Source organism: Myotis lucifugus, unplaced genomic scaffold, assembly GCF_000147115.1.
Source record: "Myotis lucifugus unplaced genomic scaffold, Myoluc2.0 scaffold_28, whole genome shotgun sequence".
NCBI lineage: Eukaryota > Metazoa > Chordata > Mammalia > Chiroptera > Vespertilionidae > Myotis > Myotis lucifugus.
The window spans coordinates 4,918,176-4,932,351 of NW_005871076.1; the positions used below are offsets into that span (position 1 = coordinate 4,918,176).

Sequence of the window (14,176 nt, forward strand, 5' to 3'; positions counted from 1 at the left end):
TGCAGGTTAACCAATTTTAATGGAACCAAGTGATTAAACAATAATATATACATCAGAAACAAACAAACACCTTGCAACTTTTTTGGGAATTGTAGAAAGCAAGCAGTGGGAAGCATGTCCTTGTAAAGACTCTTGGAGTTGGAACTGGAGATCAGTATTTTGGTCTTTTCACTTCAACCCTGCAGTAATAGAATAAATGAGTCAGCCTAAGATCAAATAAAGTAAGCAATTCCCCAGTCCCATAGAGAATGAATAAGGCTGCTCACCCATCAGCTTCCATCTTCTTCCTCTTCTCAATGATCTGCAAGAAGTTACAGTCGATAGTTACACTGCCACTTTAAGTCCAACTGAGGCTCAAGGCTGATCTCTCTACTTCCATGGCTCTCCAGCCCCTGGCCTATTCCTGGATTGATGGACCAGTGTCTACTCCCAGCTGAACCCCTCCCACCAGAGAGGCAGTCCCACTTACTGCACTAATCTTTTTCCACTGGCGATCCAGCTCTGCTTTGTCATTGGTTTCTTTGAAGCGCCTGGTTTTCCTCCCCTCAGACATTTTGATGCCATACTGGAATGCAGCCCTGAGGGGAAAAAAGGGCAGTTGAGGGAAGACAACAGAGACATTAGTTTGCATAGCAGTAGCAAGGTGTTCCCAGAGGGCCTGTGAGCAGAAAGCTATTTGAAAATGTCTCAGCCAGACCACACCCTCCAACCTGGTGTGAGCTAGCCCACCCATCGCCATCCCTCTCCTCACATCCTGGCTGTATTTAGTACCAACTCACTTGGGCAAAGCTTCCTTGTTGTTCATATACTCGCTGTATTCTTCCTGGGTATCGAAGTCCCAGCGGCCCAAGGGGCCCTTCTTGTTACCCTGTTGCAGGACAAAATGGCAAAGGGAGAAGGAAGAGATGTCAGTGGAAATGGAATTTTAGTCCCTGATTAAGCCAGGTTCTTCCATAGTCTCTGATTTCATCATTTATAAATTCTACCCTAATAAATAATAAATGCTTGCTATGTACTTATTATGTGCCAGGCATTTTTCTGAATACTAAATACCTATCTTATTTAACACTTGGAGTGGGGGAAACGAGTTAAGTCGGCTCGCGTGAATTGCGCGTACTCCGCGGGAGCCGTCTTTAACTCGGTTCATATAGATTTGCGGTGGAGTGCGGGAAACGTGTAAACTCGGGCCGATTGTAACTGCGTATTACCAAATATTTGTTTGTAATCCACCCTTTTGGTGGATGGAACAAAACCAAAAGACAGAGCCATCTTATATTTTGGCGGGAAATTCACCCCACACCGGAGTGTTAATTCTCTCAAAAACTCTATTAAGAGAAAATATATTTCTATTTTCCTGATGATGAAATTGAGGCATACACAGTAAAATAAATTGACATAGCCACAAAACTAATAAATGGCAGAGTCAGGGTTAAGCAAGGTTCCAAGATGGAATTAACCAACGGTCTTAACCATTGTAGTGCAGGGAGAATAAGGAAAAAGTAGATGAAATTTCTTTACCATTAATGGTGTTTGCTGGGTTTTAAGAGTTGGAAGAAAATTCCAACACTGGCTGGTTAGAATAAAATCAGTCATTTTTCAAAAGACTGCAATTTCTTTAGCCCTTTCTTCTTGTGCACTAAAAACCTGCTTACTGCCTAGAATAGAAATCAAAGCCTGGCACTTTGTAGGAAATAAAAAGAACTATATTTTTGGCTCTATCTCATTTTATTTTTGTAGAAACACTTTGAAATAGTTAAGCTGTCCATGACCCCACAATGCTGGTGCTCCTATTACTGCAGCTGAGAAGTGAGGACCAGTTAATGAAACACAGATCTTTTGGGAATGGGGAAAGGGACATGTACTAAAGAGTAACTGCCCAAGACCCCTCACCCATGCTTCAAACTCCATACCTGGTCCATTTTGCTGTAATCAACCTCCTCGTCACTGTCTACAGCCATGTCATCCATCCTAAAGAGAACCAACAGTTGAACAGATGGTGCTGACCCAGACTCCAATGCTTCATCTGAGCACCTACTCAAGTAAGAGACTATATGCCAGGAATGACCACCCCCTAGACCTCCTACTCAGAGCCAAAGAGAATAGTTCATCCAAGTAGGAAGTACCCCTGGATCCCAGCAAATCAAATTTCTACCTCACCCAACCCCTCCACTCTAACTTCTTCTCTAATCATCCCGGCCTCCCTTCTTTGTTACGTACGTGGCTGGGTAGCACTCAGCATAACTGTTGGACATGCCAAAGAAATCTCCCAGCTGCTTCTTGTCCTCGGGCTTCTTCAGCATATGCTATGTTAAAGAAAATAATTCTGCCTGTAGCAGAAAAGCTTCAACCAGGAAGGGCCAAGGACTAAAAGCCTCAACATGAAAACTCTAAGGAGATAACTGTGAACTTGAATGGGTTCTCTGAGAAAGGGGAAAGTCACAGTGAGTTCATCCTGGTCAAAATTCAACACAAAAGGGAAGGAGTGGGATGGTGAGAAAGTAGGGAAGCAGGTAGAGTTGGAATGAAAAGAGAACAATTCTCTGAAACCCAAAACATATTGAAATAAAGGATATGATTCAGTGCCTTCCCAGCCAGCAGAACCAGCAAACTTTTCATTGATTGATTTGATCAACTCCTTGGCAGATCCAGGTCCTGGGGGAAAAGAGAATTCTATTAAGACACTGAAACGAGGAATTTCAGCCTCTTCCCTATAACACCCTTTCAACCTATAGCTTTCATAAAAACAGTTTTTAAGCAATAGAATCTTTTTGCTATCAAAATGTTAATCAAATCCCAAATAATAATGAACTACTCTGGTTGAGTTGGGGTAGTGTGCTCAGAATATTGCCCATTCAACCTGCCTCACATCATATCAAGACTCCACAGCTGAAGAATTTATATCTAATAGAGCAGATATGCCCTGTCACTGCCCAGCAAGATGGAGGGAACTCCAGACTTATCTTCTGTCTACTCCATATAGCAAGCCAGGAATCTTATGAGAACCCAGGACCAGAAAGTCCCCCAATCCCACCCTTGCCAGCTATGAGCTCTAGGTCCAACTCTTAGCCCAGGGGAAAGCAGGACTGCTGGAGCTAATGCAGATGCCTTGGACACAACTTACCTTTGTCAACGTCCATGGGCTGGAAAGAAAATAGAAACTGAGGTCAGTATCACCATGAGGGATTCCCACTCCTCCTCTACCCCCAAGTCTGAATCAATTCCCTACCCTCCGCTGTCCCCATTTCCAGGATGGTTCCTATCCTGGATTAGTTGACCCCCAGTTGCTTCCATGAAGCCATGAGGTGCCTATATAACAGAGAGGTCCTGTGCCGGCCGGGCAGGCAGAGATAGGCAGCACTATCACCTGGTACTAGGGGCCACATCTCACCTCATCATCCACTTTTGGCTTCTCAAAGTAGCTGTGCCTCTTCTTCTCTTCCTCTCTCTCTCGGTCCCGTTCCCGCTCCCGATCTCGTTCTCGCTCCCGCTCTCTGTCCCGGTCTCTGTCTCTATCCCGATCACGCTCCCGTTCCCGATATCGTTCCCTCTCCTTGTCCCGAGGTGTCTTGGTTGTGGAGGGCACATAATCCCCAATGTCTTCGAATATACTAGGAAAACAGAGATTAGCTGTCAAAATCACACACAATTAATTCCACTTTCCCTGGCCATTTCTCTAGATTCTCACAACAAGGCCTCCCCAAAATGCTGAAGACACGAAGCACATAGCCCCCTCCCTCCCTCCCTCAGATCAGATGATGGGCTAGGATACATACTTCATGTCAGCCTCAGGGGGTTTCTTCTCTTCCAGTTTCCCTAAAATGTGAAGAATGAGAAAGACTCATTAATCCCCACTCAGCCCCACCATGCTCTCTAATTCTCAATGCCCTTTTAAACACCTGTTTAGAAGGTGGGACAACAAACACTACCCAGACTTTCCCTTCTCATGCCTCAGAGTTAACCACTGCCTCCTGAGTGGGTCAGACAGACAGAAACTGGATGCATAGATGCTCCATTGCTCTCATTTTCCTCTGTTCCCAGGAGCCTCCCAATGTTCTGGAGACAGAGGCTCCAGGAGACCTTGGTTCCATCCTCAAATGCCCCTCCAGGGGTAAGGTTTCTCTTCCTAACCCGTCAGGTTACCTTTATCCTTCTTCTTGAGCTTCTTGTTGCGAGTACCCTGCCTCAAGTAGGAAAGAATCTGGGTGAGCTTGCTGATGACAATGTCATTTGTAGTAAGCGTGGTTTGAGCCTGAAAACCCCAAGAAACAAGAAAGTTATTCCACTGAGCAGGAATCACTTCACTTTTTCATTCACTCACTAAACAAATTAAAGGATGAGTTAGAATTAGGTAGGTAAAGACTAGGAAAGGAGGTGCTGTGAGAGGACATTCCAAAGAGATGAAACAACATGCACAAAGGCCTGGGTCAAAAGTGATTCTAGCACATTCAAGAAATCCAGGATGACTGGAAAACCAACAACAGGGAAGCAAGGTGAAAAAGGCTGGAAAGACCAAAAGATGCAAAGGCTCATAGGCCACAATAAAAATTTTGCTCTTTATTCTAACAGTGAGAAGTCAATGGAAGCTTTGAAACTGTGGTGAGACAAAAATTCCTGTTTTGATGATTCCTGTGGCCATGTGTAAAATGGGGATGGAGAGATTGAGGTGGTGGAAGGTGATGGCTACAAAGTACAGGGTTTCTTTTGGGGGTGATAAAAATGTTTTAAAATTGGGATAATAGTAGCACAATATTATGAATATACTAAAAGCCATTGAACTGTACACTTTAAAAAGGCAAATTGTATGGCATGTGAATTTCATCTCAGTAATAATTAAAAATAAATAAAATATTAGAAGGAAACCAGAGTGGAAATGAAACCAATTAGGAGCCTTTTTAAAAAATTCTCACCCGAGGTTATGTTTATTAATTTTAGAGAAAGAGGAAGGGGGGGGGGGAGGAAACATTGATCAGCTGCCTCCAATACACACCCTGACCAGGAACTGAACCCACAACCTTTTGGTGTGTGAGACAACGCTCCAACCAACTGAGCACCGGGCAAGGGCAAGAGCCACTTTTTTTTTTTTTTTGTGGCCGGGTGCCTGCCAAGAGCCACTTTTAACAGTTCCAGCAAGAGATGATGGCTTAGACTAGAATGTTATTGGTGAAGATGGAGAAAAGTGAATAGATTCAATTGAAATTTAGGAGATGAAAAGTAAACAGGACTTGGTGATGGGTTAAATGTGGTCCATGAGGCTGAGGCAGAATTAAAGCTAATTTCCAGGTTTGAGACTCATGTGCAAGGCTTTCAGGATTTGGGTTACTCACCTCCATGGTGGGGCAGTCAGCTTTGCTGCGGATAAGAGTGGTAGGGATGTCTGTGTCAGCATACTCATCATCCAGGTCTACCACATAGGCCATGCGACCCGGCAGGAACAGCTCATTCCTCTCATATGCCTTGCTTTTGAAGAGCATGCGGTATACATTGCGGCCTATGGAAAGAGGAAGAGCAGCAAAGAGCCAATGAGAACCTTCTATAAGAGCAGCTGCCATTTATTGAGTGCTCACTCTGTGCCTGTCATCATGCCAAGTGCTATGCATGCTTTGCTTTGCTTCATTCAATTTTCACAACAGCCCCGTGAGGCGGACATTATTATCACCTTTAACTGATGAGAACACGAAGGCTGAGAGTTAAGTGATTTACTGAAAGTCATATAGCTACCAAGTGGCAAAGCAAAGAATGAAATTCAGGCAGTCTAACTCCAAAGCCTGAGCTCCTATCCACTTTTCCCCATTGTCTTCTCAAGGGCACTATAAGCCTATCATTGTATTGGGCCCTGTGAGGAATAAGAATGAGGTTTAAAGTGATACTGATGATGAATGAAAAACCAGCTCTTAGTAGGCATGTTGCCTATATTACTTCTCTTCATCCCAATAATCCCATGAGATGAACATTAACCCATTTTGCCATGGACAAACAGACACTGAGAAATGAACACAGATGCCAAAAATCACCTGCCTAGTGTGGTGTCATCATCAGGATTCAAACCCAGTTCTCTCAGATTGCAAATTCTGAATTTGTAATCAGCAATAATGCTACCTCCCTTAAAGTATAAGCCCTAATCTGAAAGAGCTTCCAACCTAACTAAGGAGGCATTAATAACATATGAAATACCTAAGTCCAAGTCTGAATTCTATTAGAGTATTTTATTGGAAGTAGCTGGCTTAGGGGCAACAAAAGAGGAAAATAAGCTGAGGGAACGGGGAAGCATATCCTCCCAGAGCACTAAATGCCCTACAATTCATCCAGAATGCAGAGCCACTAGTGTAGAAATTCTGTACTCACCCAAACGTGTTTTAAATTCAATTTTATTTTCAGGATCTTCATCTTTCCTGAAAAGAAAGAAAAAAAAAAATTTTTTTTTTTTTGGCCAAATGTGTTCGTACTTTATGTCCCACCTATCTAAACCCTCAAGTTCTCCCTGATATTTACATACTTGGTTTCCTTCTGGGGCTTTTCCATTAGTTCTTCCTCCTCTTTCTCTTTGCTGGCAATTACACTATATTTACACTATACCACACTGCCCCAGGAACCAAGAACTCAATACTAAACAAGACAATATAATCCTCTGCCCCAGGAACCAAGAACTCAATACTAAACAAGACAATATAATCCTTGCCCTAATGCAGCTTATAGAGGAAGGGAGAGGGAGAGAGATAGAAACATCAATGATGGGAAAGAATCATTAATCGGCTGCCTCCTGCACGCTCCCTACTGGGGATTGAGCCCACAATCCAGGCACGTAATCGGCTGCCTCCTGCACGCTCCCTACTGGGGATTGAGCCCACAATCCAGGCACGTGCCCTTGACCGAAATCGAACCTGACCCCAAATTTAACAATTAAACAACAAAGTGTGATAACTGCAAAAAGTGAAACAGAAGAGGTATGCAAGGGTGCAGGAAGTGGGAGGTAAAGAGTGGAGGAATTTAACCATACTTCGGTGACCAAGGAAGGTTTCCCCAAGAAAAGAAAATTGAAACTGAGACTTGAAGAATAAATAGCAATTAGTCCTACAGAGGGGCCATCTTCTAGAGCAGCGGTTCTCAACCTGTGGGTCGCGACCCCTTTGGCAGTCGAAGGACCCTTTCACAGGGGTCGCCTAAGACCATCCTGCATATCAGATATTTACATTACGATTCATAACAGTAGCAACATTACAGTTATGAAGTAGTAATGAAAATAATTTTATGGTTGGGTCACAACATGAGGAACTGTATTTATTTATTTATTTTTTTAATTAAATATTTATTGTTCAGATTATTACAGTTGTTCCTGTTTTTCCCCCTCCATAGCTCCCCTCCACCCGGTTGCCACCCCCCCCTCCGCCCTCACCCTGCTCCCCACTGTCCTCATCCATAGGTGCACGATTTTTGTCCAGTCTCTTCCCGCATCCCCCACACCCCTTTCCCCCCCAAGAATAGTATTTAAAGGGCCAGAAGGTTGAGAACCACTGTTCTAGAGAGTCTGAACTAACAGTAGTCTCCCTTCTCACCTTGGAAGGCCCATACAAGAGCATTCACCATTCTAGTATCACTCTCCACTCACTCACACCAAGACTCACCTTTTGAAGCAGAGCAAAATCCAAGCCTTTCACCAAATGGGTGTGTTCCATGTCACCACCCAAGAATTTGGACTCCTGGATCAACTGTCTTCTCTTTTCTGCAGCTGATTTGTCCCTATATAATGAAAGAGGCCACATTAGAACAGTCCTTTCTGGGTGGCAAATGCCTTTTGAAATGGCTTGATGTGGGCTCAATAGCAAGGAAAGTGTGAGGAAGAATATATGACTCTGGGGTGCCGAGGAAACCATACCCTGGCCCCCATGGTACTCACGCCTCAGCAGTGGGGCCCACAGCCCTGTAGTTAGCTGTGGTGCTGATCAGCTCAGTTTCCTCATAGTCTTTATTCACGCCATCTCGCCGTTCCTTGGCTCGGTCCCGGTACTTCTCTGCTAGTTCTCTCTCTCTCTCAATTTCTTGTTGACGAAGCTTGGCATAATAACTATGACCAGAGAAAGGCAAATGTGTAAAGCTTACCAGCTGCTATCCCAACATCAATAGTACTATTCCTGTTTCCCTATACCAGTGATGGCAAACCTATGACACGCGTGTCACCTCTGAACTCATTTTTTTGGTTGATTTTTGTTAAATGGCATTTAAATATATAAAATAAATATCAAAAATATAAATCTTTGTTTTACTATGGTTGCAAATATCAAAAAATTTCTGTATGTGACACGGCACCAGAGTTAAGTTAGGGTTTTTCAAAATGCTGACACGCCAAGCTCAAAAGGTTCGCCATCACTGCCCTATACCTTTATCCAACTCTCTATAGTGAAAGCTCATTTATGGTGATAGAACTGCTGGTCACCTCTTGATAGTCCTCAAAATCACAACTACAGCACCTTCCACCTCATATATAACACTGTTCCATCTACCACCTCAGGACACTCCATCTGTCACTTTAGAATTCTTTAATGCCACCCAACTCTATATCACTGAATCTCTATAGGGCAACCATGAAGTCATCCCAATTATTATCTCCTTCCAAATTTCAACAGAAAATAAATCAGTCCTTGCTGGTCCTCCCCCAGAAGAGAGGAAAGCAAAGTATAGGTCCAGAAAGTTTAGTATCATGTAAATAATGATGATGATGATGGCAGCCAAGATTTATTGGGTGGTTACTATATGCCAGGCACTGATACTGTGTTTACATGTATTACCACAGTTGATCCTCATGACAACCTGATAAAAGTTTTTATCACTAGCTCTATTCTCCCCATAATATTGAGGATTAGAAAGGTTAAACAAAATGCTAAGGTTATTCTGCTAGAAACTGGTAAAGAGGAGATTAAAACACCACAGGCTGACTCCAAAACCCTAAACTACCACTCCACATATCACTCCTCTCCACCATGAAAGCAGTCTTATGAAAAGGAAAACCTCAGTCTCTAGTCTTTTAAGAGAGAGTGGGAGGGAGGGAGCGAGGGGGAGAAAGAGAGAGAAACACCCATGTGACACTGACCAAATTAAAACCCAAGACTGCCCTGGCCAGTGTCGCTCAATGGATAGAGTGTCAGCCCTTGCACTGAATGACTGTGGGTTCGATTCCCAGTCAAGGGCATATACCTGGGTTGCAAGTTCAATCCCTGGCCCCGGTTGGAGCGCACGTGGGAGGCAACCAATCGATGTCTCTCTCTGTCTCCCTTCCACACTCTCTACAAATCAATGGGAAAAAATATCCTCATGAAGATTTACCAAAAACAAACAAAAAAACCCACACTCCTCCATCCTTCCTTCACCTTTTCTTTTTTCTCCGTCGTGCAGCTGGGTCTTCATCCTCATTGTACTCCCTTGGCATCCTAGAAGAGAAAGAAACTCACTGATAGCAAAATATTACCACAGCCCCAGAAACCCTAAGTGGCCGTGAGGGGTGAAGAAAGGTCTAGAACATCCATCGCCAACTTTCGGACCTCAGAGACCACCAGTGGTCTGTGGACCACCGGTTGGCAACCGCTGCTCCAAAGGTTTCCTTAAACCAGCAGTCGCCAACCTTTTGGACCTCATGGACCACCAGTGGTCCGTACAACACCTGGTTGGCGACCGCTGGTCTAGAACACTGGCCAAAGCAAGAGTTTCAATCAGAAAAGATCCATGTTAATATTTGTAGGTGAGTGGTTCTCACTTTAGAGAGGATTGTAACCACTTAAAGGACTATTAAAATTATGTACCCCAAAATATTTGCCTCCAAATCTGAGTCCATGGGGCTAGAATGGGCCCAGAAATCTGCCTATTTAAGCACCAGCAGCAACTCTAGTACAAGTGGTTCATGGAACATATTCTGAGAAGAAGGGAATCCCAGAGCATGCCAGGCTCCACGGAGCTTCAATCTCCAGAAAGAAAGAATCAGAACCACAGGCTTTGTTCAAAAAGAACTAGCCTTCCAGTTCCTAAGACACCTAGATCAGTAGGTTTTCTGTAGGAAGGAGATGGGAGACAGGTTGGATCACCCCAGAGCTTACTCATGGTGACGTGACTTCGAGGGTGGTGCAGAGGTAGGTGCAGCCCTTGGGGTCATGAGAAGTTTCCTGAAGTCTTCATTAGTGAGTTTTGATCTAGAAAGCAAAGATTTTAAACATTAGTATCCAATAAGATTTGGAAAAAAATATGCAAAAAAATGGCTAATTTTACTGGAAATAAGAAAATACAACTTAAAACAAAAACATGCCATCTGATGAGGTAGCTCAGTTGATTAGAGCACCATCCCAATAGGCCAAGGATGCAGGTTCCATGCCTGGTCATGCAAGAATCAACCAATGAATGCATAAATAAGTAGAACAACAGATCAATATTGTTCTATCTCTCAAATCACTAAACAATAAAAAAGAAAAAACATGCCATACCCTGTCCAGTTTTGCTTAGAGCATCAGTTCAAGCACCAAAGGGTCTCAGGTTCAATTCCCAATCAAGGGCATGTACCTGGGTTGCAGGTTCAATCCCCAGCCCCATTGGGGCATGTTCAGGAGGCAACCAATCTATGTGTCTTTTTCACATGGATTTTTTTTTTTCTCTCTCTCTCCTTCTTTTCCACTCTCTCTAAAAAAGTAAATGGCAAGCCCAGCCGGCATTGCTCAGTGGTTGAGTGTCAAGCTATGAGACCCATGAACCAGGAGGTCATGGTTCAATTTCCAGTCAGGGTGCATGCCTGGGTTATGGGCTGGATCCCTAGTATGGGGCCTGCAGGAGGCAGCTGATCAATGATTCTCTCTCACTATTGATGTTTCTATCTCTCTCCCTCTCGCTTCCTCTCTGAAATCAATAAAAATATATATTTTTTAAAAATCAACGGAAAAAATCCTCAGGAGAGAATTAACCAAACAAAGAAACATGCCACTTCTAATGCATCAGAGTGCTAATTTTTTAAAAAACTATTATCTTGCCGAAACCGGTTTGGCTCAGTGGATAGAGCGTCGGCCTGCGGACTGAAAGGTCCCAGGTTCGATTCCGGTCAAGGGCATGTACCTGGGTTGCGGGCACATCCCCAATAGGGGGTGTGCAGGAAGCAGCTGATCAATGTTTCTCTCTCATCAATGTTTCTAACTCTCTATCCCTCTCCCTTCCTCTCTGTAAAAAATCAGTAAAATATATATTTTTAAAAAAAACTATTATCTTATTTCCTCAAAGAGTTGATTTCTAATCTTAGACTTAATCTCTTCTGACTTTTTTTAAAATATATTTTCATTGATTTCAGAGAGGAAGGGAGAGGGGAGAGAGATAGAAACATCAATGATGAGAGACTCACTAACTGGCTGCCTCTTGCACACCCCCTACTGGGGATCAAGCCCACAACTCAGGCATGTGCCCTTGACTGTAATCGAACCTGGGACTCTTCAATTCCCGGCCAACACTCTATCCACTGAGCCAAAACAGCTAGGGCCAGAGTGCTAATTTTTATTTATTTTTCAGTGTTAATTTTTAAAAACATTTGATAAATTAACTATGAGAGAGAATTTGAAAAGTGGATAGTTTCATACACTGCTGATAAAATGTAACTAGAATCTATTTGGAGGGCAATCTGACAGTATATATTAAAACTAGAGGCCCATTGCATGAAACTTGTGCACGGGGTGTGGGGGTGTGTGTGTGTGTGTGTCCCTCAGCCCGGCCTGCACCCTCTTGCAATCCAGGACCCTTTGGGTAGGGTCCCTAGGCCTGGCCGGCGATCAGGGCCTATTGGGGCTTTCCTTCCCCCGCCCCACCTCCCCAACTCCCACCCTGCTAGTAGCTGGCCCCACCCCCACCACTGCCACTGCTTGCCATCTGTGCGGCAGTGCCCCCACTCCCCTGCCACTGATCTCCCTCTGCAGGAGACAGGCATGGGGTACGATTGCTTGGCTGGCCTGGGTCTCCCTCTGTGGGGCAATCGCTGGCTGGCCCTGCACACCCACCACAGCATCGCTGGCTGGTGGGCCCTGCCCACCCAGCCGGGGCTCCACAATTGATCACTGTGCAGAGGGAGGCCCCTGCCCACACACCGCAGAGCTGCCAGCTGGGTAGCCTGGGCCTCCCTCTTTGGGGCGACTGGATCACGGGGCTCTGCGATTGCCCCCCGCTTTCCTCCCAATCGCCCCGCTGGCTGGTGGCTTGGGTCTCCCTCTGCAGGGTGATCGATCATGGAGCCACCCCCATCAATCGCCCCACAGAGGGTGGCCTGGGTCTCCCTCTGCGGGGCGGTCATGGGGCGATGGTGGGGCCCCCCAACCAATTGCATCGCACCCGCCTTGGCTGGCCTGGTGCCAGTGCATGTCATAGCGTGGTTGTCTGGAAGATCAGACGGTTGTTCTGCTGTTCAGTCATTAGGTCGATTTGCATATTACGCTTTTATTATTATAGGTTTAAATGTGTACATCCTATGACCAAACAATTCCATTCGTCTATATATGGCCAATTACTAGCATCTATCTATAATAAAAGTATAATATGCTAATTAGACCAGACAGCCAAATGACCTTCCGGACAAAGCCACGGTGGTGGGGGCCGAGGCAGTTAGGGGCGATCAGGCAGGCAAGTGGTTAGGGGCCAGGGGTCCCAGATTGCGAGAGGGTGCAGGCCATGCTGAGGGACCCCCCCCCAATGCATGAATTTTGTGCACTGGGCCTCTACTATATATATAAAAGCCTAAGCGACCGTCCAACAGCTATGACGTGCAATGACTACCAGGGGGCAGACACTCAATACACAGGCAGGAAAACAGGGAACAGACTGATGAATCTCAGAGGGAAGGGGAGAGGGGGAGGGCGGGAAGTGATTAACCAAAGATCTTATATGCATACTAGAGGCCTGGCCTGCAGGGATCCTATTAAAGGGGCAAGGGGTACAATTTTTTGACCATCCTTGCTGACAAGACACTCAGGATTCTTTGACCATCACCACCACCACCTCCACCTCCACCCTGCTCATTGTCCACCTTTTCCCCATGGTCCTAGGTCAAAACACTCACTGGTGGAAGGAGTGAGGATCATCCACATCGTGGCCATCTGGGGCCAAAGGGTTGGAGAACGGTTCACCTAAGAAAAAGAATTAGCATAAATTCAATCAATCTCTTTTGTGTCAGGTCCTGTGCAAAAGTCGGGGATTTAACAGTGAACAATACAAATTTGCTTTCCTGTCAAATTGCTCACAATCTAGTGAGGAAGAAAAGGCAAGAACCACAGTAACAATCCAATGCAGTAAGTAATGAAGTGGAAAAAATACAAAGGGTTGTAGGGGCCCAGAGGAGGGGACCCCTAAACCAGCGCGGGAGGATCAGCAAAGACTTCCTCGGGATAACATCTAAGATGCCACGTAAGAGACAAATTGGCTCAACCCAAATTAAGTGATACCGGGTTGGGGAGAAGGGGAGAAAAGTTCACGGATCAGCTCTATCTGCCGTAACCTGGGGCAAAGACGAGACTTAGAGACAGTCTGGGCTGCCCAGCCTCACTCGGGGCCCAACGGCTTCCCCGGCTCCAGGCGTCACTCCGGCCCTTCTCCACCCACCCGAACACACGCCCGGTTTAAAGCCAAAAGAACCCGCCAAGTGTCCCGAGTTCCTCAGCGGAGAAAGGGCAGATAATCCGATACTTACTATCCCGCTCCGGCATATTGTCGGCGGTCTCAACGCCACGAAGCACTCAGTCTCCAACAACAACAGAGCAGCGACAGCCTTCTCCCCACAATGCACCTCCGCAAACAACCCACAGTGCCTTGCGCTCCACACTCTCGCCAGGAAACTGGAGGACACCGGGGCGCCCTACAGTAGCTACACGTGGCCCCGCCCCTTACGTCAGCCCAGCTATCGCGGGACTGGAGGTCCGCGATTGGTCGGTCTGGAGAACTTGGCCGGAAGGCCTGGCAGGGGCTTGGGTACCAGCGGAGATGGCGGCGGCGGCAGCGGCGGCGGCGAGTCGGGGCGTCGGGGCCAAGCTGGGTCTACGGGAGATTCGCATCCACTTATGCCAGCGCTCGCCTGGCAGCCAGGGCGTCAGGTGAGTCGCAGCGTAGTGGGCGGGCGGGCTTCGGGGCTTCGGGGTCACGACCTCGACCTCCCGGGCGTTTGAGAAACCCGCGCCCACACCGA

At 45.9% G+C, this 14,176-nt stretch overlaps 2 protein-coding genes across 2 annotated transcripts in view; one reads left to right on the forward strand and one right to left on the reverse strand.

Moving 5' to 3' along the window:
- Nucleotides 1-13,837, reverse strand: IK (IK cytokine). The gene is made up of 20 exons (XM_023752162.1): nucleotides 13,685-13,837; nucleotides 13,058-13,124; nucleotides 10,080-10,172; nucleotides 9,360-9,419; nucleotides 7,892-8,059; nucleotides 7,608-7,734; nucleotides 6,494-6,567; nucleotides 6,343-6,389; nucleotides 5,325-5,488; nucleotides 4,141-4,249; nucleotides 3,774-3,813; nucleotides 3,389-3,608; nucleotides 3,122-3,140; nucleotides 2,574-2,652; nucleotides 2,218-2,298; nucleotides 1,911-1,968; nucleotides 780-868; nucleotides 470-578; nucleotides 267-301; nucleotides 1-179 (listed from the first exon to the last, which is right to left on the reverse strand). The coding sequence occupies exons 1-20, from the start codon at nucleotides 13,698-13,700 to the stop codon at nucleotides 152-154; spliced, it is 1,683 nt and encodes a 560-aa protein (XP_023607930.1). The 5' UTR covers nucleotides 13,701-13,837; the 3' UTR covers nucleotides 1-151.
- Nucleotides 13,838-13,932: 95 nt separating this feature from the next.
- NDUFA2 (NADH:ubiquinone oxidoreductase subunit A2) overlaps nucleotides 13,933-14,176 on the forward strand; it is a 4,034-nt gene continuing 3,790 nt past the window's right edge. Inside the window, exon 1 of the mRNA XM_023752163.1 lies at nucleotides 13,933-14,085. Within this exon, the coding sequence (XP_023607931.1) occupies nucleotides 13,975-14,085 (111 nt within the window). The 5' untranslated portion in view covers nucleotides 13,933-13,974. The remainder of the gene's footprint in view (nucleotides 14,086-14,176) is intronic.